This window comes from Oryx dammah, unplaced genomic scaffold, assembly GCF_014754425.2.
Source record: "Oryx dammah isolate SB20612 unplaced genomic scaffold, SCBI_Odam_1.1 HiC_scaffold_22, whole genome shotgun sequence".
In the NCBI taxonomy this organism is placed as follows: Eukaryota; Metazoa; Chordata; class Mammalia; order Artiodactyla; family Bovidae; genus Oryx; species Oryx dammah.
Genome location: NW_024070206.1, coordinates 36,606,125 through 36,628,067, shown reverse-complemented (window position 1 = coordinate 36,628,067; position 21,943 = coordinate 36,606,125). Strand labels below are relative to the sequence as shown.

At 34.5% G+C, this 21,943-nt stretch overlaps 1 protein-coding gene across 2 annotated transcripts in view; it reads right to left on the bottom strand.

Moving 5' to 3' along the window:
* Positions 1-6,588: 6,588 nt before the first annotated feature.
* Positions 6,589-21,943, bottom strand: part of RNF138 (ring finger protein 138) — a 40,835-nt gene continuing 25,480 nt past the window's right edge. The window contains exons 3-7 of one of the 2 annotated variants that reach the window (XM_040264802.1): positions 21,434-21,549; positions 15,163-15,219; positions 12,394-12,505; positions 10,701-10,808; positions 6,589-8,843 (exon numbers count right to left, since the gene is read on the bottom strand). In XM_040264802.1, the coding sequence (XP_040120736.1) occupies positions 8,775-8,843; positions 10,701-10,808; positions 12,394-12,505; positions 15,163-15,219; positions 21,434-21,549 (462 nt within the window). In that variant the 3' untranslated portion in view covers positions 6,589-8,774. The remainder of the gene's footprint in view (positions 8,844-10,700; positions 10,809-12,393; positions 12,506-15,162; positions 15,220-21,433; positions 21,550-21,943) is intronic. The other variant, XM_040264803.1, reaches the window with a different exon arrangement.

Sequence of the window (21,943 nt, the reverse complement as noted above, 5' to 3'; positions counted from 1 at the left end):
AACCCATACATATATGGACAACTGATTTATGACAAAGAAGCCAAGAATATACAATGGGAGAGAGGTCAGTCTGTTCAATAAATGGTGCTGAAAAACTGGGCAGCCATATGGAAAAAGAATGAAACTAGACCATTACCTTACACCATACACAAAACTTAACACAAATGGAATTAAAGATTTGAAGACCTGAAACCATAAAATTCCTAAAAGAAATAGAGGCAGTAACCTCCTTGGCATGTTTTAGCAATTTCTTTTTTTTAGATCTAACTCCAAGGCAAAGGAAACAAGCAAAATAAATAAGCCTACATCAAACTAAAGGCTTCTTCACAGAACAGGAAACTATCAACAAAATGACAAGGTAATCTATGGAATGAGAGAAGATATTAACAATTGATATATCTGATAAGAGGTTAGTATCGAAAATATACAAATAACTTATACAACTCAACAACAACAAAGCAAGTATTTAAAAAATAGGTAGAGAATCTGAATAGATATTTCCAAAGAAAGATAAATGGATGGCCAAGAAGTACATTAAAAGATGCTCAACATCACTATCAGGAAAATGAAAATAAAAAGTCATAATGAGGTATCATCTCAAAATTGTTAAGACTGGCTATAATCAAAAAGACAAGAAACAACAAGTGTTAGAGAGAAGGTGGAGAAAAGGATATCCCCGTAGACTACTGGTGGTAATGTTAAATTGGTGCAGCCACCATGGAAGACAGTACGGAGGTTCCTGAAAAAAATAACAATGCCATATAATCCAGTTATTCCAATTCTGGGTATTTATCTGAATAATATGAAAACTAGAAAAGATATATGCACTCCTATATCCATGGCAGCTTTATTTATTTAAGCCAAGATATCCAAGTGTCCATCAAGAAGTAAACAGGTGAAGAAGATGCATTACATATATGCAATGTACTAAACATTTGAAGTAATCTTTACAATGCAGTATTGTTAGCAATGGAATGCTGAAGCAAATCTAGCAATGGAATACTGGCCATAAAAGACATGACATCTAAGACACAGGTGGACTTTGAGGGTATTTTGTGATGTGAAACACAAATACCCTGTGATTTCACTTATGTGTGGAATCTAAAAGCATCATGTGAAACAAAACATATACAAACTCATTGGCAGAGAACAGACTGGCACTCACCAGAAGGCAAGGGAAATGGCAGAGAGGGTGAAATGGGTGAATGGGATCAAGTGGATGGTGATCAATGACAATTAGACTTATGGTGATTACTTTTGTAGCATATACAAATATCAATTTACAAAACATTGTATATCTGGAACTTATATGGTGTCATATACCAATCTTACCTCAATAAATAAAAAAAGAACGTACCATATTTCTTGCAGACGCCAACAAGTAGATCCTAAAATCTATGTGGAAATGCAAAAGACCTGTAACAAACAAAACAGTTTTGACAAAGAACAAAGTTGGAGGACTTTCTCATAGATTCCAATACTCACCATAAAGTTACAATTATCAAGACAGTGTAGTACTGGCATGAGAGATATAGGTGAACAGCAAAGACCACAGAGTCCTAAAATAAATCCTGTTACTATGGTCAATAGATTGTTATCAAAGGTGCCAAGGGAATTCTTTGGTGAAAAGGACAAGAACCATACTTCACACCATACACAAATCAACCTTAAAGAGATCACAGACTTAAATGGAAGAGCAAAACCAATAAAACTTAAAAAGAAAACATTAAAAAATCCAACACCCTGCATTAGGCAGAGATTTCTTATATAAGACATCAAAGACCCATGAAAGGAAGAAAAAAATGATCAAATTGAACCCACCAAAATTCAAAATTTTGTACTTCACAGCATTAAGAAAATGAAAAGAATGTGCTAAAACAATTTTAACTTACAAAACATGTTTTCTATCAAAAGGGTGTACATGAACCCTAGGGAAGGGGAAATGGTTTCTGAACATGAGCACCTCCAAGGGTCTATAAGATCAAAAATATTTTCATAAAAATACTGACATTTTTAATTGCCTTAGTGTGTTATTTGCAGTGTTAGTGCCTTATATGAACCAAGGGAGTGGCACCAAACATACTAGTTTTTACATCATGCATTCAAGTGCAGGGACTTCCCTGGTGGCTCAGTGAAGAATCTGCCTGCAATGCAGCAGACCCAGGTCTGATCCCTAGGTATGTAAGATCCCCTGGAGAAGGGAATGGCTACCCACTCCAATATTCTTGCCTGGAAATTCTCAAGCACAGAGATGCCTAATTGGCTACAGTCCATGGGGTCACAAAGAGTCAGACATGACTGAGCTACTAACACCCAAGTGCAGACTCTTTCATTAAGTAAGATATTAAAAGAGATCTGTAAAGATGCCAAACGATACCACTACTCTCAATGAAACATTTCTTAAGTTATTTTCCACTAAAAATATTAACGTTAATGAGCTTACTATTCTATCTGGAAACAGAAAACTGTTGGTATAAAGCAATACTAAACAAACATTCATGAACTTTTCAAAAAGGTCAGGAAAACAATTTAAAACATTAAAGGTTAGGGATTTCCTTGGCAGTCCAGTGGCTAAGACATCACCTTTCAATGCAGGGGTTATGGGATCCCCGGTCAGGGAGCCTAAGATGCCTCGTGGCCAAAAAACCAAAACATAAAACAGGAGCAATATTGCAACAAATTCAATAAAGACTTTAAAAACCACATCAAAAAAACTTACAAAAAAAAGGGAGGGTGGGTTCTTAAAGAGACAACTGAATAACCTAGGCAATCATATAAAAGCTATTGAAGTCATCTGCTAATATTACAAATATTGTACTTTGTTCTTCTCAACAGGATGAGAATCAGCTGATTATTCTTTATAAAGATTTTTAAAGATTTTTTTTTATTTAAAATTTCTTTTTCTGGATTATTTGTACTTCTTGGAGACAAAGACAACCCTCAGAATAGGAGAAAATAATAGCAAATGACACAACTGACAAAGGATTAATTTCCAAAATATATAAGCAGCTGATACAACTCAATACCAGAAAAACAAACAAGCCAATCAAAAAGTGGGGAAAAGACCTAAAAAGACTTTTCTCCAAAGACATACAAATGGCTAATGAACACACGAAAAGATGCTCAACATAGCTCACTCAGTTCAGTCGCTCAGTTGTGTCCGACTCTTTGCGACCCCATGAATTGCAGCACGCCAGGCCTCCCTGTCCATTACCAACTCCTGGAGTCCACCCAAACCCATGTCCATTGGGTCGGTGATGATGCCATCCAGCCATCTCATCCTCTGTTGTCCCCTCTCCTCCTGCCCCCAATCCCTCCCAGCATCAGAGCCTTTTCCAATAAGTCAATTCTTCACATGAGGTGGACAAAGTACTGGAGTTTCAACTTTAGAATCATTCCTTCCAACGAACACCCAGGACTGATCGCCTTCAGAATGGACTGGTTGGATCTCCTTGCAGTCCAAGGGACTTTCAAGAGTCTTCTCCAACACCACAGTTCAAAAGCATCAATTCTTCAGCGCTCAGCCTTTTTCACAGTCCAACTCTCACATCCATACATGACCACAGGAAAAACCTTAGCCTTGACTAGATGGACCTTTGTTGACAAACTAATGTCTCTGCTTTTGAATACGCGGTCTAGGTTGGTCATAACTTTCCTTCCAAGGAGTAAGCGTCTTTTAATTTCATGGCTGCAGTCACCATCTGCAGTGATTTTGGAGCCCCCAAAAATAAAGTCTGACACTGTTTCCACTGTTTCCCCATCTATTTCCCATGAAGTGATGGGACCAGATGCCATAATCTTTGTTTTCTGAATATTGAGCTTTAAGCCAACTTTTTCACTCTCCTCTTTCACTTTCATCAAGAGGCTTTTAAGTTCCTCTTCACTTTCTGCCATAAAGGTGGTGTCATCTGTATATCTGAAGTTATTGATATTTCTCTCGGCAATCTTGATTCCAGCTTGTGCTTCTTCCAGCCCAGTGTTTCTCATGATGTACTCGGCATATAAGTTAAATAAGCAGGGCGACAATATGCAGCCTTGACGTTCTCCTTTTCCTATTTGGAACCAGTCTGTTGTTCCATGTCCAGTTCTGTTTTTTCCTGACCTGCATATAGGTTTCTCAAGAGGCACGTCAGGTGGTCTGGTATTCCCATCTCTTTCAGAATTTTCCACAGTTTATTGTGATCCACACAGTCAAAAGCTTTGGCATAGTCAATAAAGCAGAAATAGATGTTTTTCTGGAACTCTCTTGCTTTTTCAATGATCCAGCTCATTAGAGAAATGCAAATCAAAACTACAATGAGACACCACCTCACACAGGTCAGAATGGTCATCATCAAAAAGTCTACAAAGAGTAAGTGCTGGAGAGGGTGTAGAGAAAAGGGAACGTTCTTGCACTGTTAGTGAGAATGTAAATTGATACAGCCACTATGGAAAATGGTATGGAGATTCCTTAAAAAACTAGAAATAAAGCCATCATATGACCCATCAATCCCACTCCTAGGCATATACCATGAGGAAACTAAAATTGGAAAAGACACATATATCCCATTGTTCACTGCAGCACTATTTATAATAGCTAGAACATGGAAGCAACCTAGATGTCCACTGACAGATGAATAGATAAAGAAGTTGTGGTACATACACACAATGGAATATTAGCCATAAAAAGGGACGCCTTTGAGTCAGTTCTAATGAGGTGATGAACCTAGAAACTATTATACAGAGTGAAGTAAGTCAGAAAGAGAAATACTGTATTCTAATGCATATATACAGAATTTAGAGCAACGGTACTGAAGAATTTACTTACATGGCAGCAGTGGAGAAACAGAGAATAGACTTGTGGACATGGAGGGAGGGGAGGAGAGGGTGAGATGAATGGGGAGAGTACCATGGAAACTTACATCATCATGTGTAAAATAGATAGCCAACAGGAATTTTCTGTATGGCTAAGGAACCTCAAACAGGGGCTCTGTATCAACCTAAAGGGGTGGGATGGGGAGGGAGATGGGAGGGAAGTTCAAAAGGGAGGGGATATACATATACCTATGGCTGATTCATACTGAGGTTTGACAGAAAACAAAATTCTGTAAAGCAATTATCTTTCAATAAAAAATTTTTTAAAAACTGTAAAAAACAACAAAAAAATCAAAATTTTCCAAACAAAATTGTATAGAAATTGAAGAGACCTGCCAGATGTAAACATAACTGTTAAATTTGTACTGAATACACAGTAATAGTAAAGACAACAGGCTCTATTTCAAAAACTGCATATTAACTCTTAATCTCCACAGGCCATAAGAGGCTACACAATTTGTTCCAAACCACAGGAAGTGTATCAACTTGCAGAACCATCAAAACCAGGCTATAAGTCCAAGAAGCTAGGCTTGGTTAAGAGCTTTTAGTATCCCATGAAGAAACATTTACTCCCTTCTTCTGTATCAACTGCAGCAGCCCTTTTTAAGCTTCTATTGGTAGTGTTACACACTACTGCCAGAAAATAGTCCTGACATATTTATTAAAATGTTGTTCCTAACAAAATGCCCTTGAAAACAGTATGAGAAAGGTCAGGTTCTTACCTGGTTTCAGTGGAAAACCATTTAGTTATACTCTTCACCTGTTTTTCCAGTTATTACAAAAGGAAGACCAGCCAGTCTTCAGGTTTTATCTAGACGTGGAACCACTAGGAGTCAACACACATGTAAAAAGTAATCACTTGTAATTCACTTAACTTTCACACACAAATATTTTAAAGTAGCTTTAGAAGCAACTCTTTACCTTTTCTGTTCTGGAAAAAAGACAAGTTATTGTAGGCAGCTGTAGACTAAAAACTGATCTACAAATTTCAAAATAATATTGAACAAAAGTAGCCAGATAAAGATTATAAAAACAGGGAAAACAATTTGTGATGTTAGTGATGAGTTGGCAATCAAATAAAGAGGACTTATGGGATTCTCTGTATCCTCTTTTAATCTCTTGATAAAACTCATTTCTATTCCCCATCTTCTTCAGAACTGCACCAACTAGAAAATTACATTGTAAACTAATTGGTATCACAGAATGAGCTTTTAATTCGTATTTCTATTAGTTTTATACTATATGTATTCACATGTATTCTGGGCCACACCTTTTCTACAAATATCACCACTTCCAGAGAGGGTTTATTCTTTGAGTAGCAGCCCTAAGGGGTTCCTATCAAGTTATGATTCACTGAAGACTGTAATACTTACAAAGCATGTGACAGGTATATGACATTGTATTTGGCAATACATTCTTATAACCCTGATACCTTATTTAAGGGTAACTTTTCCATTTAAAAATGTCTGTTAACCAGTTAACTAGCTTTCTGAAAACCCTGCTGTGTGAACACTTGATAAAATAGCTTTATAAGTTGATTAACATTTGAAATAAAGATAAAACAGGTTTGTAAAGTTACTCCCAACATACACCATCAGCATGTGGTAGCTTTCTCCTATCCATGTTTTTAAATGCAAAATAATGGGTTATCTCCTACATGTCTTCCAGGGTGAGTTATGAGAGTTAAACGCTATCATGTTTGCCTCTAGACAAAATTTTAATTAGACACACAAGTAGGAGAAAACCATGTTTAATTGAAAAATAAAGCAATACATCTCAAATAAGACTACTTAACAACATAAACTTTTGAGGCCTGTTAAGTGGTACTGTGAAATTTAGGTGTAAAGTATCAACAGTTTCCTCTCTATTCCTAAACCACTAATCAAAGGATGGGAGGTTTTCAAAAAATATTTCCATACTGAGGAGTTCCCAGGTAACAGCAAGTAAACGTTGGTATTTTCCTTATGAAAAAACTTTTATGAAAGACACACAAGACAATAAAATGATATTTAACTAATCCACAAACTTCAAAACACAATTTCATCACACTGATCTCTACAGTTTTCCTTTAAAGAAGTTCTCAAATCTCAGAATGGTTTTACTTGACATACGGAAGTATTAAATTCTGAAACAAAGTACTAAAGTTATTGCTTTGAACTGGAAAAATCTATGGTCAAAAGTCTTTTTTTAAAAAGAGTTCATTAAACAGCTATTCCTATAATTACACTCATATAACTGCAGAGAAACGTTCAACCACATAGGAAACATCACTCTTTAGGATGACAGAGACAATGCGTATGTTAAGATGTATGGTTTTTTTGGTGATTGCTATTACTATGCATAAATAAAGTCATTACTGTTTGACTGAAAAAGGTTTTTACAAAACTCTGTTTCAAAATTAACATTTTTATTAAATCAAGTTAAAAAAACATTCACTGTAGAAAAGTCAACAAGGGTTTTAACAAAACCAAAATATACCTTTTTATACAACATTTGTATATATTAGCAGCAAACTACTTCTGAGATTTTATGTTCTTTTAGTTATTTATTTTAAAGAAAGCATAAACAATTATATTAGTATGGAATGTCAGCTAATCCACTCTTCAGCTTTATTCTGTGATTTGGGCCTTCTAGTACAAGTTATTTTATGACTTTCATTAATGAATACTAAGAATGAACTCAATTTTGAATAAAATGTAGTGAAACAGAGTGGCTGGTAGGATCCATCTCACTACTATAGTCCCGCATTATCTTTCAGATAACAAATGAGCACCATATAAACATATAATTGTGTAGGTGTGTAAACTCAATTTTTAAGGTGTCATAGTAGCCAAGTAGACAACTTAGCATTTGACTGTTACTTTAAAAATTTGGTAACATACAAAGTTTTAATCAACTCAGATAAACACATCAACCCCATATTAATAATCTCTTTTAAAAATCTTAATAGAAATTCTGCATATAACCAGACAAATTGCATGCTTATATGTGTACATACACATACAAAAGTGCATGTATATATACATACACATCTTTAGCTTTGAACAAATTTCTAAACTGAGATGAAGTCAAACCTCTCATTTAAATATATAGAGAGAATGTAATATCACCAACTGCAAGTTTCTAATACAAGTTTCATCATAGCTAACCAGCAATTCTGTTACTGAAAATTCTGAAGCCAAAGAGCTGTAATTCAGCTTACTGTACTTTAGGCTTACAAATTAGTCAGCCAAACAAACAAGATTTGACATTGCCAACTGTCCACCAAAGAAATCAATTTTTCTCTTGATATTTCCTTCTAACAGCAAGCAAAAAGGAAATATCTATACAATGAGCTTTTGCTTTTTAAAGAGTTAAAATTATTAAAGAAATCTCACTAGTCTTCAAAAATACTAAACATTATATAAATACAATTTCCTTATAGTTGAATTCTTCAGCTAGAATCTGTATTTAAAAAAGTTTCCTTTGGATTGTTTCATTTAGCACTTCAAGTCTCCATTTGCAACTCAAATAACTGGCTCAGTTCTGTTAGGTTTATATTAATCACATCATTCAGAATTTGGTACAATGTTACCTGTGTACAATAATGTCAATGGAAGGAACTGCACCAAATTTCAAAAGCAAGGAAAAATTCAAGAATATGTAATGCAAAAATGGTAAGTACAATAGGGATTCTCTTTTCACCATTAATGAAATATAATCCTTTTAATGTTTATAATGTCCAAAGCTTTATCTTTTAACTTATCAAAAGAATTAAGTTTTTACATGGCCCACCTTTATTTTTCAATTAAAAAACTAAAATAATAGACTGAATTATTTTTATTAATATACACATCAAGTTATTGAAATGGTGACTTCATGTAGTTTTCTCCTTAAAGATGGCACTTGCAGGTACAAAGATGCAGAGGTGTCTACAGCCTTCAGATGTTTACTTGAAAAGATTCTTCAACCGCAGTTTGATACTGGGTTTCCTCATCTAGCTGAAGATTCTAAAAATGTAACATTAACATGTCAATAGGAAAAACATATTCAATTACTCAATACTTTGCCCAATACATTACACATCTTGATACACATTACATATACTTGAAACTGTTTATGTTACAACAAACTTAAAAAATAAGAACTAAAAATTTAAAATTCAGTTATAACTATTTATAAATAGCTAATAAACAAGAGAGGATCAGCAGAGAATGAAATTTCAGAGTTACAATGCCTGATGCTAACCTGAATTAATAGCATCTTAATCACAATACAAAGATTACAACTAAAGTCCATTCAATCTGATTATACTATTACTTCTTAACTTAAAAAATTCTATTTCCTTTCAATTATGGTCCATGGATGCTTTAAAATAGGCCTCCTCTTTTACAATCTCAAATAATTAAAATTAAATGTTCTTCTGTGACAAGGTGAAACAATCTGACAATCAGATCAAAAGTGGTTCACAAAATATATTTTTGTTTTTCCAAGCATAATTCTCCAGATGCAGTAACCTTACATTGAGAATTCAGAATAATCTATAATTACACCATAAAAATGCTAAAATTATCAGACTACACCTGAATTCTACATATAGTTGACTATTTTTATACAGTATCGCTAAAAAGTGCAAATTACACAAAATAAAAATATATATCAAGAATGATGTAATTTCAACACTGGAGGGGCAGAGGAAATGTGAATTCTGTTTCTGCCAATCTCAGAATTGCCCATGCCTGTGCTCACCTAAACATGAAAACAAGTATGAACCATGTTTTGTCAGGCTGAATCTTAATAAGACTTTTAATTCACTGATGATGAATAAAATGCAAATTCATAATTAATAAAATAAAAGTCATCTAATTTTTTTAAACTATCAAGACATTTCAGAAGTAAAAATTAAATTCATGCTTTGCTCTATAGATCCATTTTTATATAACTTCCCTCATGTACTCTGTTAAAGCAGTGAACTAAGGCCAGAATCTGCTATTCAGTCTGGCCTTACCCTGGGTCAAGAAGATCCCCTAGAGAAGGGAGCCACTTCACTATTCTTGCCTGAACAATTCCATGGACAGAGGAGGCTGGTGGGCTAGTCAGTCCATGGGGTTGCAGAGTCGGACACAACTGAGTGACTAACACTCTCACTTTCATTACTTAATAAATAAGCTCTGCATTTTTAAAAAGAATTCTCTCACATGTAGATATTATGAGTTTAACAAGCTACTTACACTACACAAGAAATACATCCTCTAGCTGTCATACCTGGAGAAGGCAATGGCACCCCACTCCAGTACTCTTGCCTGAGAAATCACATGGACGGAGGAGCCTGGTGGGCTGCATGCAGTCCATGGGATCGCTAAGAGTCAGATACAACTGAGCAACTTCACTTTCACTTTTCACTTTCATGCACTGGAGAAGGAAATGGCAACCCACTCCAGTGTTCTTGCCTGGAGAATCCCAGGGATGGGGGAACCTGGTAGGCTGCTGTCTATGGGGTCGCACAGAGTCGGACACGACTAAAGCGACTTAGCAGCAGCAGCACCAGCAGCAGCTGTCATATCAACTTTACTTTTCTAGCAGGTATAATTTTTCTTAAATCTAGATAATATTCATATAAATCAGCATCTTGTTAACCCAGGGGTTTGCTCGTCCTCTATTAATAATCTCTCTAGTATAGGAGGTAGACAATAAATTCACCACTTACACAAACCAAAGTTCACCTATGTTATTATCAAATCAATAGAACTTGCTCTGTATCAATCCAACATGATACAGTATTTCACCTCAAAACACATCCAGACTGAAAGGTTAATGTGACTTCAATGTTTAAAAAGTATTTTCTTAATATTGAAAAATTCACTTACCACAAATTCTCCATAATCAAACTGATGTCTTTGATTTAGATGACTAACAAAATTTCTAGTAACCTGGCTAGGATCTCCCCAAGGAAGAGACACACAAATAGGACACGTCTATAAGAAACAGAATATTTCAAATAAAAAATAATGAAAATAACAACATTATTATTGAAAGTATTAAAACAACATGTTACCAAAAAATTTTACATGAAGCACTTCTAAGGGCCAAATTTCATACTAGATTATTTCTAGACCAAATTACCTTACATAAATTATACTTATCTGACACAACACAATAAAAAGAGAGATATTATATATTCTATTACTTAAATCTGATTATTCTACTTTTTAACAAAAACACCACATCCAGCCTTAACCACTGTAATGACAATTATCGTTAATCAGTATGTAATCTCTGTTCAAGGGGCTCTCAAAGCAAGAACACTGAAGTAGTTTGTCATTCCACCATGGACCACATTTTGTCAGAACTCACCACCATGACCCATCTGTCTTGGGTGGCCCTGCACCGCATGGCTCATAATTTCACTGAGTTACACAAGGCTGTGATCCATGTGATCATTTTGGTTAGCTTTCTGTGATTGTGGTTTAAGAAATGCAAAAAGGCAAAATGGTTATCTAAGGAGGCCTTACAAACAGCTGGGAAAAGAAGAGAAGGGAAAAGCAATGGAGAAAGGGAAAAATATACCCAACTGAATCCAGAGTTCCAAGGAACAACAAACAGACCTAAGAAAGCTTTCTTAGGTGAACAATGCAAAGAAACAGAGGAAAACAATAGAACGGGAAAGACTAGAGATTTCTTCAAGAAAATCAGATACCAAGGGAACATTTCATACAAAGACGGGCACAATCAAGGACAGAAAAGGCAAGGACCTAATAGAAGCAGAAGAGATTAAGAAGACGTGGCAAGAATAATCAGAACTGTACAAAAAAGATCTTAATGATCTGGATAACCATTATGGAATGGTCACTCACCTAAAGTGACCCTATGGACTGTACCCTGCCAGGCTCCTCTACCCATGGGACTCTCTAGGCAAGAATACTGGAGTAGGCTGCCATTTCCTTCTCCAGGGGAATCTTCCTGACCCAGGGATGAAACCCACGTCTCTAATATCTCCTGCATTGGTAGGTGGGTTCTTTACCACTAAAACCACCATTCTGCAAAGATACAATTTACAAAGGTACCCCTCAGTAATGAGTCCTCAGTTCACCTTTCCTTACTTTGCACTTTTCCAAGCTCTTCTCTTACTTTACCCTCACAATAAGCCTCTCTCTTCTTATAAGTTAGTTACTGGGATTTTTTTTTTAGTAAGATTTTTTTGTTTTGATGTGGACAATTTTTAGTCTTTACTGAATTTATTACAGTATGCTTCTGTTTTATGTTTTGGTTTCTTGGCCACAAGGTATGTGGGATCTCAGAGATACCAGACCAGGGATTGAACTCCTACCCCTCACACTGGAAGGCAAGTCTTAACCACTGGACTGCTACGGAAGTTCCTAGTTACTAGAATTTTAAGTATCTCATTTTGCTTCATAGTTATCAATCTTTTGATGACAAAATTTACCTTACTGATAATGTCCCATCCAAATTTAAATTAACCACTGTCCCTTGTACACGTGAAGGGAAATAAATAGAACAGCATACCTCAAACAGAAGACTGTCGTAAACACACATACTTACCACAGGAACTATCTGAAATAGGTGATTACTGTTACAATGATCCAGTAAACGCTGTCTGGTAAAATTTGATTCTTGACACAAGGGACACTTAAAGGTAGGATGCCCAGAAGAACTATAAAACAATTTTAAATGAAGCATACTGAATTTGAAATTGTAAGAATGATGCACTCCTATTTTTTGATCAATTATTATTTCTTTCTTTAAAAGTTACAATCATTAAACTAATCAGATTCTCTCATTTTCTGAAAACTATGTTTTTAATAAATAATCTACAAAAGATATTCCCAAACAATCTCAGTTTACAGTTCTCTTATTGTCTAGGAAACTTTTTCATGGTGCCTCTAAAATAAGCCTTAACAAAAAGAAAAACAAACCCAGTTGTCCCATTTATTAAGTAGATTTGAACAACTTAATTCAGTCATTAGTGTAACCAATATATATCACTGTATATCCCTGGAAAATTTTAAATATTCCATGGTGTCCCAGTATGGAAACACCATATCTAGGAAATTAAAATTTTTTAAAGACTTCCATGAATATGGTATGTAACTTTAATTTATCCTAGTTTCTAAGAATATACACACAAAATTCACAGAAAAATGAAAACATCAATTATCAGAATGATCAACATTTCAAAATATTTTGAGGATCATACATCACTGTCTTTTAATCCCTCAATTTCAGCAAGGGATAGTTCAACATTGACAACTTTGCATAAATTATGCATGGAAGAAACCTGACCACAGTGACACAGAAAAGCTAACTACTTCGAATTTAATGTGATCCATAAAGCAACTGATGCCTTTCTAAACTGCTAACTTCCAGCATTATGTCTGAAGACTTAACTGAATTTAAAATTTTTAATTTAAAAATCCATCATTGGAGAAATGTCTGTTTAGTTCTTTGGCCCATTTTTTGATTGGGTCATTTATTTTTCTGGAATTGAGCTGCAGGAGTTGCTTGTATATTTTTGAGATTAATTCTTTGTCAGTTTCTTCATTTGCTATTATTTTCTCCCATTCTGAAGGCTGTCTTTTCACCTTGCCTATAGTTTCCTTCATTGTGCAAAAGCTTAAATTAGGTCCCATTTGTTTATTTTTGCTTTTATTTACATTACTCTGGGAGATAGGTCATAGAGGATCCTGCTATGGTTTACGTCAGAGAGTGTTTTGCCTATGTTTTCCTCTAGGAATTTTATGGTCTTACATTTAAATCTTTAATCCATTTTGAGTTTATTTTTGTGTATGGTATTAGAAAGTTTTCTAGTTTCATTCTTTTACAAGTGGTTGACCAGTTTTCCCAGCACCACTTGTTAAAAAGACTGTCTTTTCTCCATTGTATATTCTTGCCTCCTTTGTCAAATATAAGGTGTCCATATGTGTGTGGATTTATCTCTGGGCTTTCTATTTTGTTCCACTGATCTATATTTCTGTCTTTGTGCCAATACCATACTGTCTTGATGGCTGTAGCTTTGTAGTATAGCCTGAAGTCAGGCAGGTTGGTTTCTCCAGTTTCATTCTTCTTTCTCAAGCTTGCTTTGGCTATTCGAGGTTTTTTGTATTTCCATACAAATTGTGAAATTATTTGTCCTAGTTCTCTGAAAAATACCATTGGCAGCTTGATAGGGACTGTACTGAGTCTATAGATTGCTTTGGGTAGTATACTCATTTTCACTATATTGATTCTTCAAATTCATGAACATGGTATATTTCTTCATCTATTTGTATCATCTTTGATTTCTTTCATCAGTGTTTAATAGTTTTCTATAACTTTCTATAGATCTTTTGTTTCTTTAGGTAGATTTATTCCTAAGTATTTTATTCTTTTCGTTGCAATGGTGAATGGAATTGTTTCCTTAATTTCTCTTTCTGTTTTCTCATTGTTAGTGTATCGGAATGCAAGGGATTTCTGTGTTAATTTTATACCCTGCAACTTTACTATATTCACTGATTAGCTCTAGTAATTTTCTGGTGGAGTCTTTAGGGTTTTCTACGTAGAGGATCATGTCATCTGCAAACAGTGAGAGTTTTACTTCTTTTTTTCCAATCTGGATTCCTTTTATTTCTTTTTCTTCTCTGATTGCTGTGGCTAAAACTTCCAAAACTATGTTGAATAGTAGTGGTTAGAGTGGGCATCCTTGTCATGTTCCTGACTTTAGGGGAATTGCTTTTGACGAACAGATAAGAAAGCTGTGGTACATATACACAATGGAATATTACTCAGCTATTAAAAAGAATGCATTTGAATCAGTTCTAATGAGGTGGATGAAACTGGAGCCTATTACATAGAGCAAAGTAAGTCAGAAAGAAAACACCAATACAGTATATTAACGCATATATATGGAATTTAGAACATGCTAACGATGATCCTATATGCGAGACAACAAAAGAGACACAGATATAAAGAGGAGATTTTTGGACTCTGTGGGAGAAGGCAAGGGTGGGATGATTTGAGAGAACAGCATTGAAACATGTATATTATCATATGTGAAACAGATCGCCAGTCTAGGTTTGATGCATGAGACACAGTGCTCAGGGTTGGTACACTGGAATGACCCTGAGGGATGGAATGGGGAGGGAGGTGGGAGGGGGGTTCAGGATGGGTATTCACATGTATACCCATGGCTGATTCATGTGAATGTATGGCAAAAACCACCACAATGTAATTAGCTTCCAATTAAATATATATTTTTAAAAATTTTTTAAAAAATCCATCAGTACAAAATGATAGGTATTATCTACTAAAGTAATAGAAATTTCCAAAGCTTACCCTGTATTCTCTTGGTAAGTTTCTATGTTATCAGATGCAGATGTTTCACTTCTGTTACTAAAGAATCATTGGTGGGGGGTGGGGGAGAGAAGAGAAGTTAATACCTCAAGTAATAAAGCATGATACAGATTCATTACCAGCTAATGAAGACAACTAGTCTGAATTTGTTTGAAAAGCCTGAACTTCAAATAGTTCTGAACTATGACACAATTATGGCATTATTTTTTAAATAAATTCTGGTAAGAAGACTGCTTATGATATCCTTATCATATCCTCTGAAACTTAACTTAGACATAGTTACAATAGTATAGAGAATACAGAATTCTGCAGAATTATCTTAAATCCACAGCTCGAATATTTCCCCAGGTCCTTTAGACTTTCACATTAACAGACTCTCTACCTCTACCTGGACTAGTAAGTTTTTGAATGCTGGGGCAGGATCCAGAATTTGTGAACTTTCTGGCTTGTAACTAAGGTTGCAGCATCCAAAATGGAGTAGGTTAAGAAAATATTTGAATGTTCACTATGTTTATATTTTCCAAAAAAGGAACTAGGCTTTCTGACATTTAACACAGAGAATAACTTGATGTCCTCACTCGGACTCCACGCCAGTGTCGTGTGTCACTTGCAGTATTAGAGAAAATCCTGAGAAAAGTGGGCGTGCTATAGGGGTTGTCACCTATGCATTACAGAATTTCATCAATGTAGTCAATTTTATAAAAGCAAGATCTTTCAATAGCAGAAACATTAAAATAAAAATGAGATAGGCAGTGGACCAAAAAACTGTACCACACAAGAGCTTTGCTTACATCTGAGTACCAGAGTTAAAGAGTTGTAAAGCTTAGAAAATTGATTATTCACTTTTCTTTTAACAGAATGACAAGCAATACTGTATCATCTACCTAACAGATGTCCTCCAATGACAGTCATTTCCCTTCTGCGAAAATACTGTTGTTATGTCTCCACACATATTCTCCACAAGGAAGCTTCCCTGATTTCATACTCAAATAGAAGATTATTAACCATTATTTTGTATCTTTTTAGCAGTTATTAATCTGTTTCTGCAGGTAAAGGTGGAAACTAAAAACTGCTTTTAAAATAAATTTAAACTATGGAGATTATTACATTCATTAAAAGGATGTTAAGACTTTAGCAAAAACAGGATGTCACCTGTTTTTTTTACATCTCATATCTATACCTGGTAACAGATTTTTAAACTGTTTCCAAGTCTTCCAAATAAATATAATCATTGGGTTTTGAACATACCCTTATAAAACATTATAAAAACTTCCAAATGGTTTGTAAGAACAACTATAACATCAAAGAAGATAAAAAATTTCAACAAAAGCCCTTCTGAGATTTATCAAACAGGACTGAAAAATACAGGAATCTCAACCTATGACATATTTCTTCCATTTGGATCTATTGTTTTCTGTGTTGTAGCTGTCTTTTTCAGCCATGATAGTCATCAAGACCAAGTATCAGTAATCTAAAGATTTGGATCTAAATCTTTAAATTATTGTCACTGTATTAAATCAAGATTTTAAGAAATTTTAGAAATCAGTCAGCAAATTGTTTTCAATAAAAACAGTATTAAAACTTTAAGAATGAAAATATTTTGTACCATTAAATAAAGCAAACTTATTTTTTAATTGGTGGAAAATTGCTTTAAAATTTTGTGTTGGTTCTGCTGTGCAAACTTCTCTTTAACTTTTTCATCTTAAGCATTTGCATGTTTTATAAAATAAAGTATCAATCAGTATTATAAAATACATGCTTAGTCTTAAACACACATATACTGGGAGTATATTCTCAATTTTTTTCACTGTTAGGATACACAATCACAAAACTTCCAATTTAAAGCACTTTAATATCAAAGTTGATGCCCTTTTAAAATGCTTTTCCCCTGTAACTCCTCTTACAGTTTCTCTACTTTCCATTATTACTTAGTTGTCATCATCATTCTAGCCCTTCCTGACTATCCTGTATCATGCCTACACTACTATTGGTTGCCTACTCACATATTCTAGAAATGTACGAATGAGCTCAACAGTATTGATGTATGGCAAAACCAATACAATATTGTAAAGTAATTAACCTCTAATTAAAATAAATAAATTTATATTTAAGAATAAATAAATAATAAAACTTTTAAAAAAAGAATATCTATTACTGGCAACCACATTATCAATTTTTAAAAAACAATCATTTTATCTGATACAGAAAAACCATTCAATAAAATTCAACCTCCATAAATGGAAACAAAAACAAAAAAAAACCCTCTGATCACCCACAATGCTTTTAAAAATACAAATGCCTAAACTTAAATAGCAGACTATCTGGGAATGGAGCTAGACACATATACTTTTATAACCACATAAAAGATTCTAATTTGAATAAGAACTACTCAATGGAGAAATCTTAAAATTCAGGATGACATAATCACAGAACAGATGAAGAGTATCTATGTTTAAAAAACTGTAGTAAACTATACTTAATAATCAAATTTTAAGACACATTCCCACTAAATCAAGAATTTTTAAAAGGTACCTGTTATATAATACTGATAGAGATCCTATTTAATGCAATAAATCAAGTATGAAATAAAGCAGTAAGAAACAAAACTGTACTGACAAACTAAATAAGTTTCTATGTAATAAACCCAAAAGAATACATAGGAAAATTATTTTTAACGATTAGAACTAGTCACCAAGGTTTCTAAATACAAAATTACATAAAAATCCTTAATATTGCTACTCACTAGTAATAGCCACTTAGATTACAAAATGAGAAAAAAAGATCTATTTGTACAGCAACAGAAACTAAAGGCTCTCCTAGCAACTAACATTTTCACTGTCACTACTACTAGGAAAAGATGTGTGTATTTGTGTGTGTGTGTGTGCGTGTGTGCGTGCACGCTCAGTTGTGTCTAACTCTTTGCCACCCCTCAAGCCCACCAGGCTCCTCTGTCCATGGGATTCTCCAGGAAAGAACACTGGAGTGGGTTGACATTTCCTTCTCCAACACAGGCATTGAACTCATGTCTCTTGAGTCTCCTGCACTGGCAGGCAGGCTCTTTACCACGAGCACCACCTGGGAAGCCAGGAAAGGATACACTAGATCATATTCATGTGTGCTCTAAATGGACTTCTTTTAGTGCATTTTTTTTTAATGGAGAGACAAACAGACGGGAAACAGTGGGAAAAATAAGTATCATATGATGCCAATTCTCTCCAAATTAATATGATTTCAGTAAATTCAAACAATGCTGCCAATTAAAATCTCTACAGAGATTTTTTGGAAGCTCAAAAGTCTGATCCTAAAATTCATGTGGAATAGCAAAGAGCTAAAAATAAGAGAAACAACTAAATAAGTACAACAAGGAGGAAAACTTACCCTAACTGATCTGATATTAAAACCTACTGTTAAAGCCACAATAATTAATGTAACATGGTTCTTGAGGAATAAATGAAGCAACACAACAGAATAGAGATGTATAGGACCAAAATGGCATCATAAATCAGTGGGAAAGAATGGACTCCTCAATAAATGGTACTAGGACAAATGGTTATCACCTGGGGAAAAGTTTTCCTACCTCACATTATACATCCGAAACAAATGCACAGGATATAAACATCATGAATAAGACTAGGAAGCCCATTCTATTAATACTAGATTTAAAAAAAGACAAGTAAACAGGAAAGACTTCAGAGTAAGTAACACTTGGTCTAAGTTTTCTAAGAGAAGAAAAAGTCCACTAGCTGGCAAAGTGTATGGGTTAGAATGGTGGCGAAAGTGTGGAGGTGAAGCAATGACAATGATTATGATGATGATGATAATTAAAAACTAACATTTAGGGAATTCCCTGGAGGTCTAGTGGTTAGGGGGCTTCCCTTGTGGCTCAGTTGGTAAAGAATCTGTCTGCAATGTGGGAAACCTGGGATGAATTCCTGGGTTGGGAAGATCCCCTGGAGAAGGGAAAGGATACCCACTCCAGTATTCTAGCCTGGAGAATGCCATGGACTAAGTCCATGGGGTCGCAAAGAGTCGGACACAACTGAGCAACTTTCAAAACTAGTGGTTAGGACTCTGGGACTTTCACTGCTGAGACTGCAGATTCAATCCCTGGTCAAGGAACTAAGATTCCACAAGCTGCATGGTGTGACCAAAACAGAAAACAAGAAAGAAAAAAAAAGCTTAACATTCATTGTTTTACTTGTATTAACCTATTTATTGACTCCCAATCCAATAAGGTGTTTAATAGTATCATCATTACCCCTTTCTCTTTCAAACAAATGAGAAAACTGAGGTATACTTTCTTGCCAAACTCATACAATTAGTAAAGGAAAGAGCCTGGTACCCAGGCAGTCTGGTTCCAAGCCTTCATATTTAACAACTAAGTTATTCTGTTTCTCAAGAGTGGAAAGGATATGGTGGGAATAATTCATCATAGCTAAGGCATATGATGCAGTAATGAGTGACCAAGAAAGACAAAGGCTAAAAAAGAAAGGTGAGTGCAGATAAGAAAGGGCTTTAGAATAAGGGATTTTGTCTTATTAAGCTAGTTGCTGAATTAGATCATTGAACTCCTTGAGAATTTTGATATTCTCTCTCCAGAAAAATGTACATAGTACATACATACAAAATGGCAGTTTAGGTAGTTCACAGAGCTGTTACTGGCCCATGGAATTCAGGATGAGAAACACTGCAATGGGGGCATGGGAAGTCATTAACAAGGTACAGAGGGAAGCTACAAAGAGAAAAAGGTCAGAGCTACACTTCTGAAATACACTTTGACAACAGCAGGCAGGACAGACTAATGGAGGACCACCAACTAAAAGAATACTCAACAGTTCAAGTGAGAGATGATGGAGACTTGATGGGAAAGTGACAATAGGGTAGAAGGAGAATACAGATAAGGAATACTGCAATTACCTATGACCAGCTGGATCTGGGGAATAAGAGGGAAGAAGGCAAGTCTCATGAGAAGAAAACTGAGTTATTTAACAAGTCAAGACTGCCCAAATCATATACTAGGAACTTTGCTAAGAGACAGAGACATGATTATTGAACAAGACAAAGATAATCCCTGCACTTAAGAATAATCTACTGAGTTAATAAAAAATTGTTGAGTAATTCCAATACAGCATAAGTATAACTTAAAAAAAAAAAATCAGAAGGAATGAACCTAAGGGGAGAAAAAGAAAAAAAAAATCACAAATAGGAGTGACCAATTTCATCCAATGACACTGAGCCAAGTAAAATGAGAAGACTAGTAACCTAAAAAACAAGTAATCAAAAAATTATTAAAAACCTTTCCAGAACAGTTTTAAGGAGTTGAGAAGAAGCTTTATTATAGTATGAGTGCTTACGAGTGGTTAAATTACTGAAAATTAGCAACATGTAAAATGAAATGCTACTAAAATAAAATCTTAATATGTTAAGCAAAGTCTTTATCTCCTGGGAGCCTTTTCATAATTGCCAATACTGCCTTTCTTTACACAATTGTGTGTGCTTGCTGTTGATTTTTTTTAAAATTAAACACCTCCTTATTTAGAGATACATGCATGGGTGATAATACTATAAAGAAAACAAAAGAATGAATAACCCAAAAAAGAGGATAGTGGTTATCTCTGGGAGTATGGGGTTCAAATGGAGCATGGGCATACAAGGAGACTCTAAGGGGCTGGAAAATGCTATAAAATTTTTTATTTCAGTTAGTGAATAACCAGGGATTTGCTTTGCGACTAACTTTTAAACCACACATGTCATTCTGGCCATTCTTATGCATAAAATACATTTCATAAAAATGGTTAATATAAATAAACCTGATACAATAAGATACATATCAAACCAAAACCTAGCTTTAAAAGATTTGAGACTAACATAGAACTAATAATAGTACCAAGTCTCACTTTTACATGACATTTTTTATCAAAATAAAGATTTCAAACAACTAGCAAAAAGATTCTAGCTTACAAAGACATTACTAAAAAGGGATTTCCTCTAGTTTTCAAGTAATTTCAGCTGCAAAAGAAAATACCTTCAATTCACAAATGTATTTTTCACTCAGACATGGAAATTTTCCTAAAATAATTTTTACTTAAGCTTAAGTTGAGCACAAAGTCAATTTCCCAGATTCAATTTAACATGTGTCAAACTTATGAAGACAGGCAATTTAAAAACATAAACATACATAAATAAAACAAACAATACCCTATATAGCCTCCCCTAGATTTCCATTTTAACTATAAAAATCAATATTGCTTACCTGTTTCCTACTGAATCTTGAGAGATCTGAAAGTTTGGAATGATAGAAGAAACACCATATTCATCTTGATACTTCTTACAAGATTTGTAATGATGTCTCATGCGATAGAATTTAATCTGTAAATTATTGATTAAAAAAGCAATGTGACTTTCAAAAGAACAAACATTGTATGATTCCCCATTTATATAAGGCAGAAGAGAATTCAGAGACATAATGTAGAACATAGGTTACTAGATGGGGTGGGGAAGATGGCGGGGCAGGGGAACAGCAAGTTACAAGTTAACAGGTACAGATTTTCTGTTTGGGATGATGAAAAAATTCTGGAAATAGATAATGGTGACTGTTACACAATGCAGTTAATGTACTTAATACCACTGTACTGTACACTTAAAAATGGTGTGCTTTCTACCTTACCATTCATAATACTGCACTAATTGTTCACTTGATGCCTCATTAAATTGTGTATATGTGTATACATATATATAATACATATATCATATACATATGTTT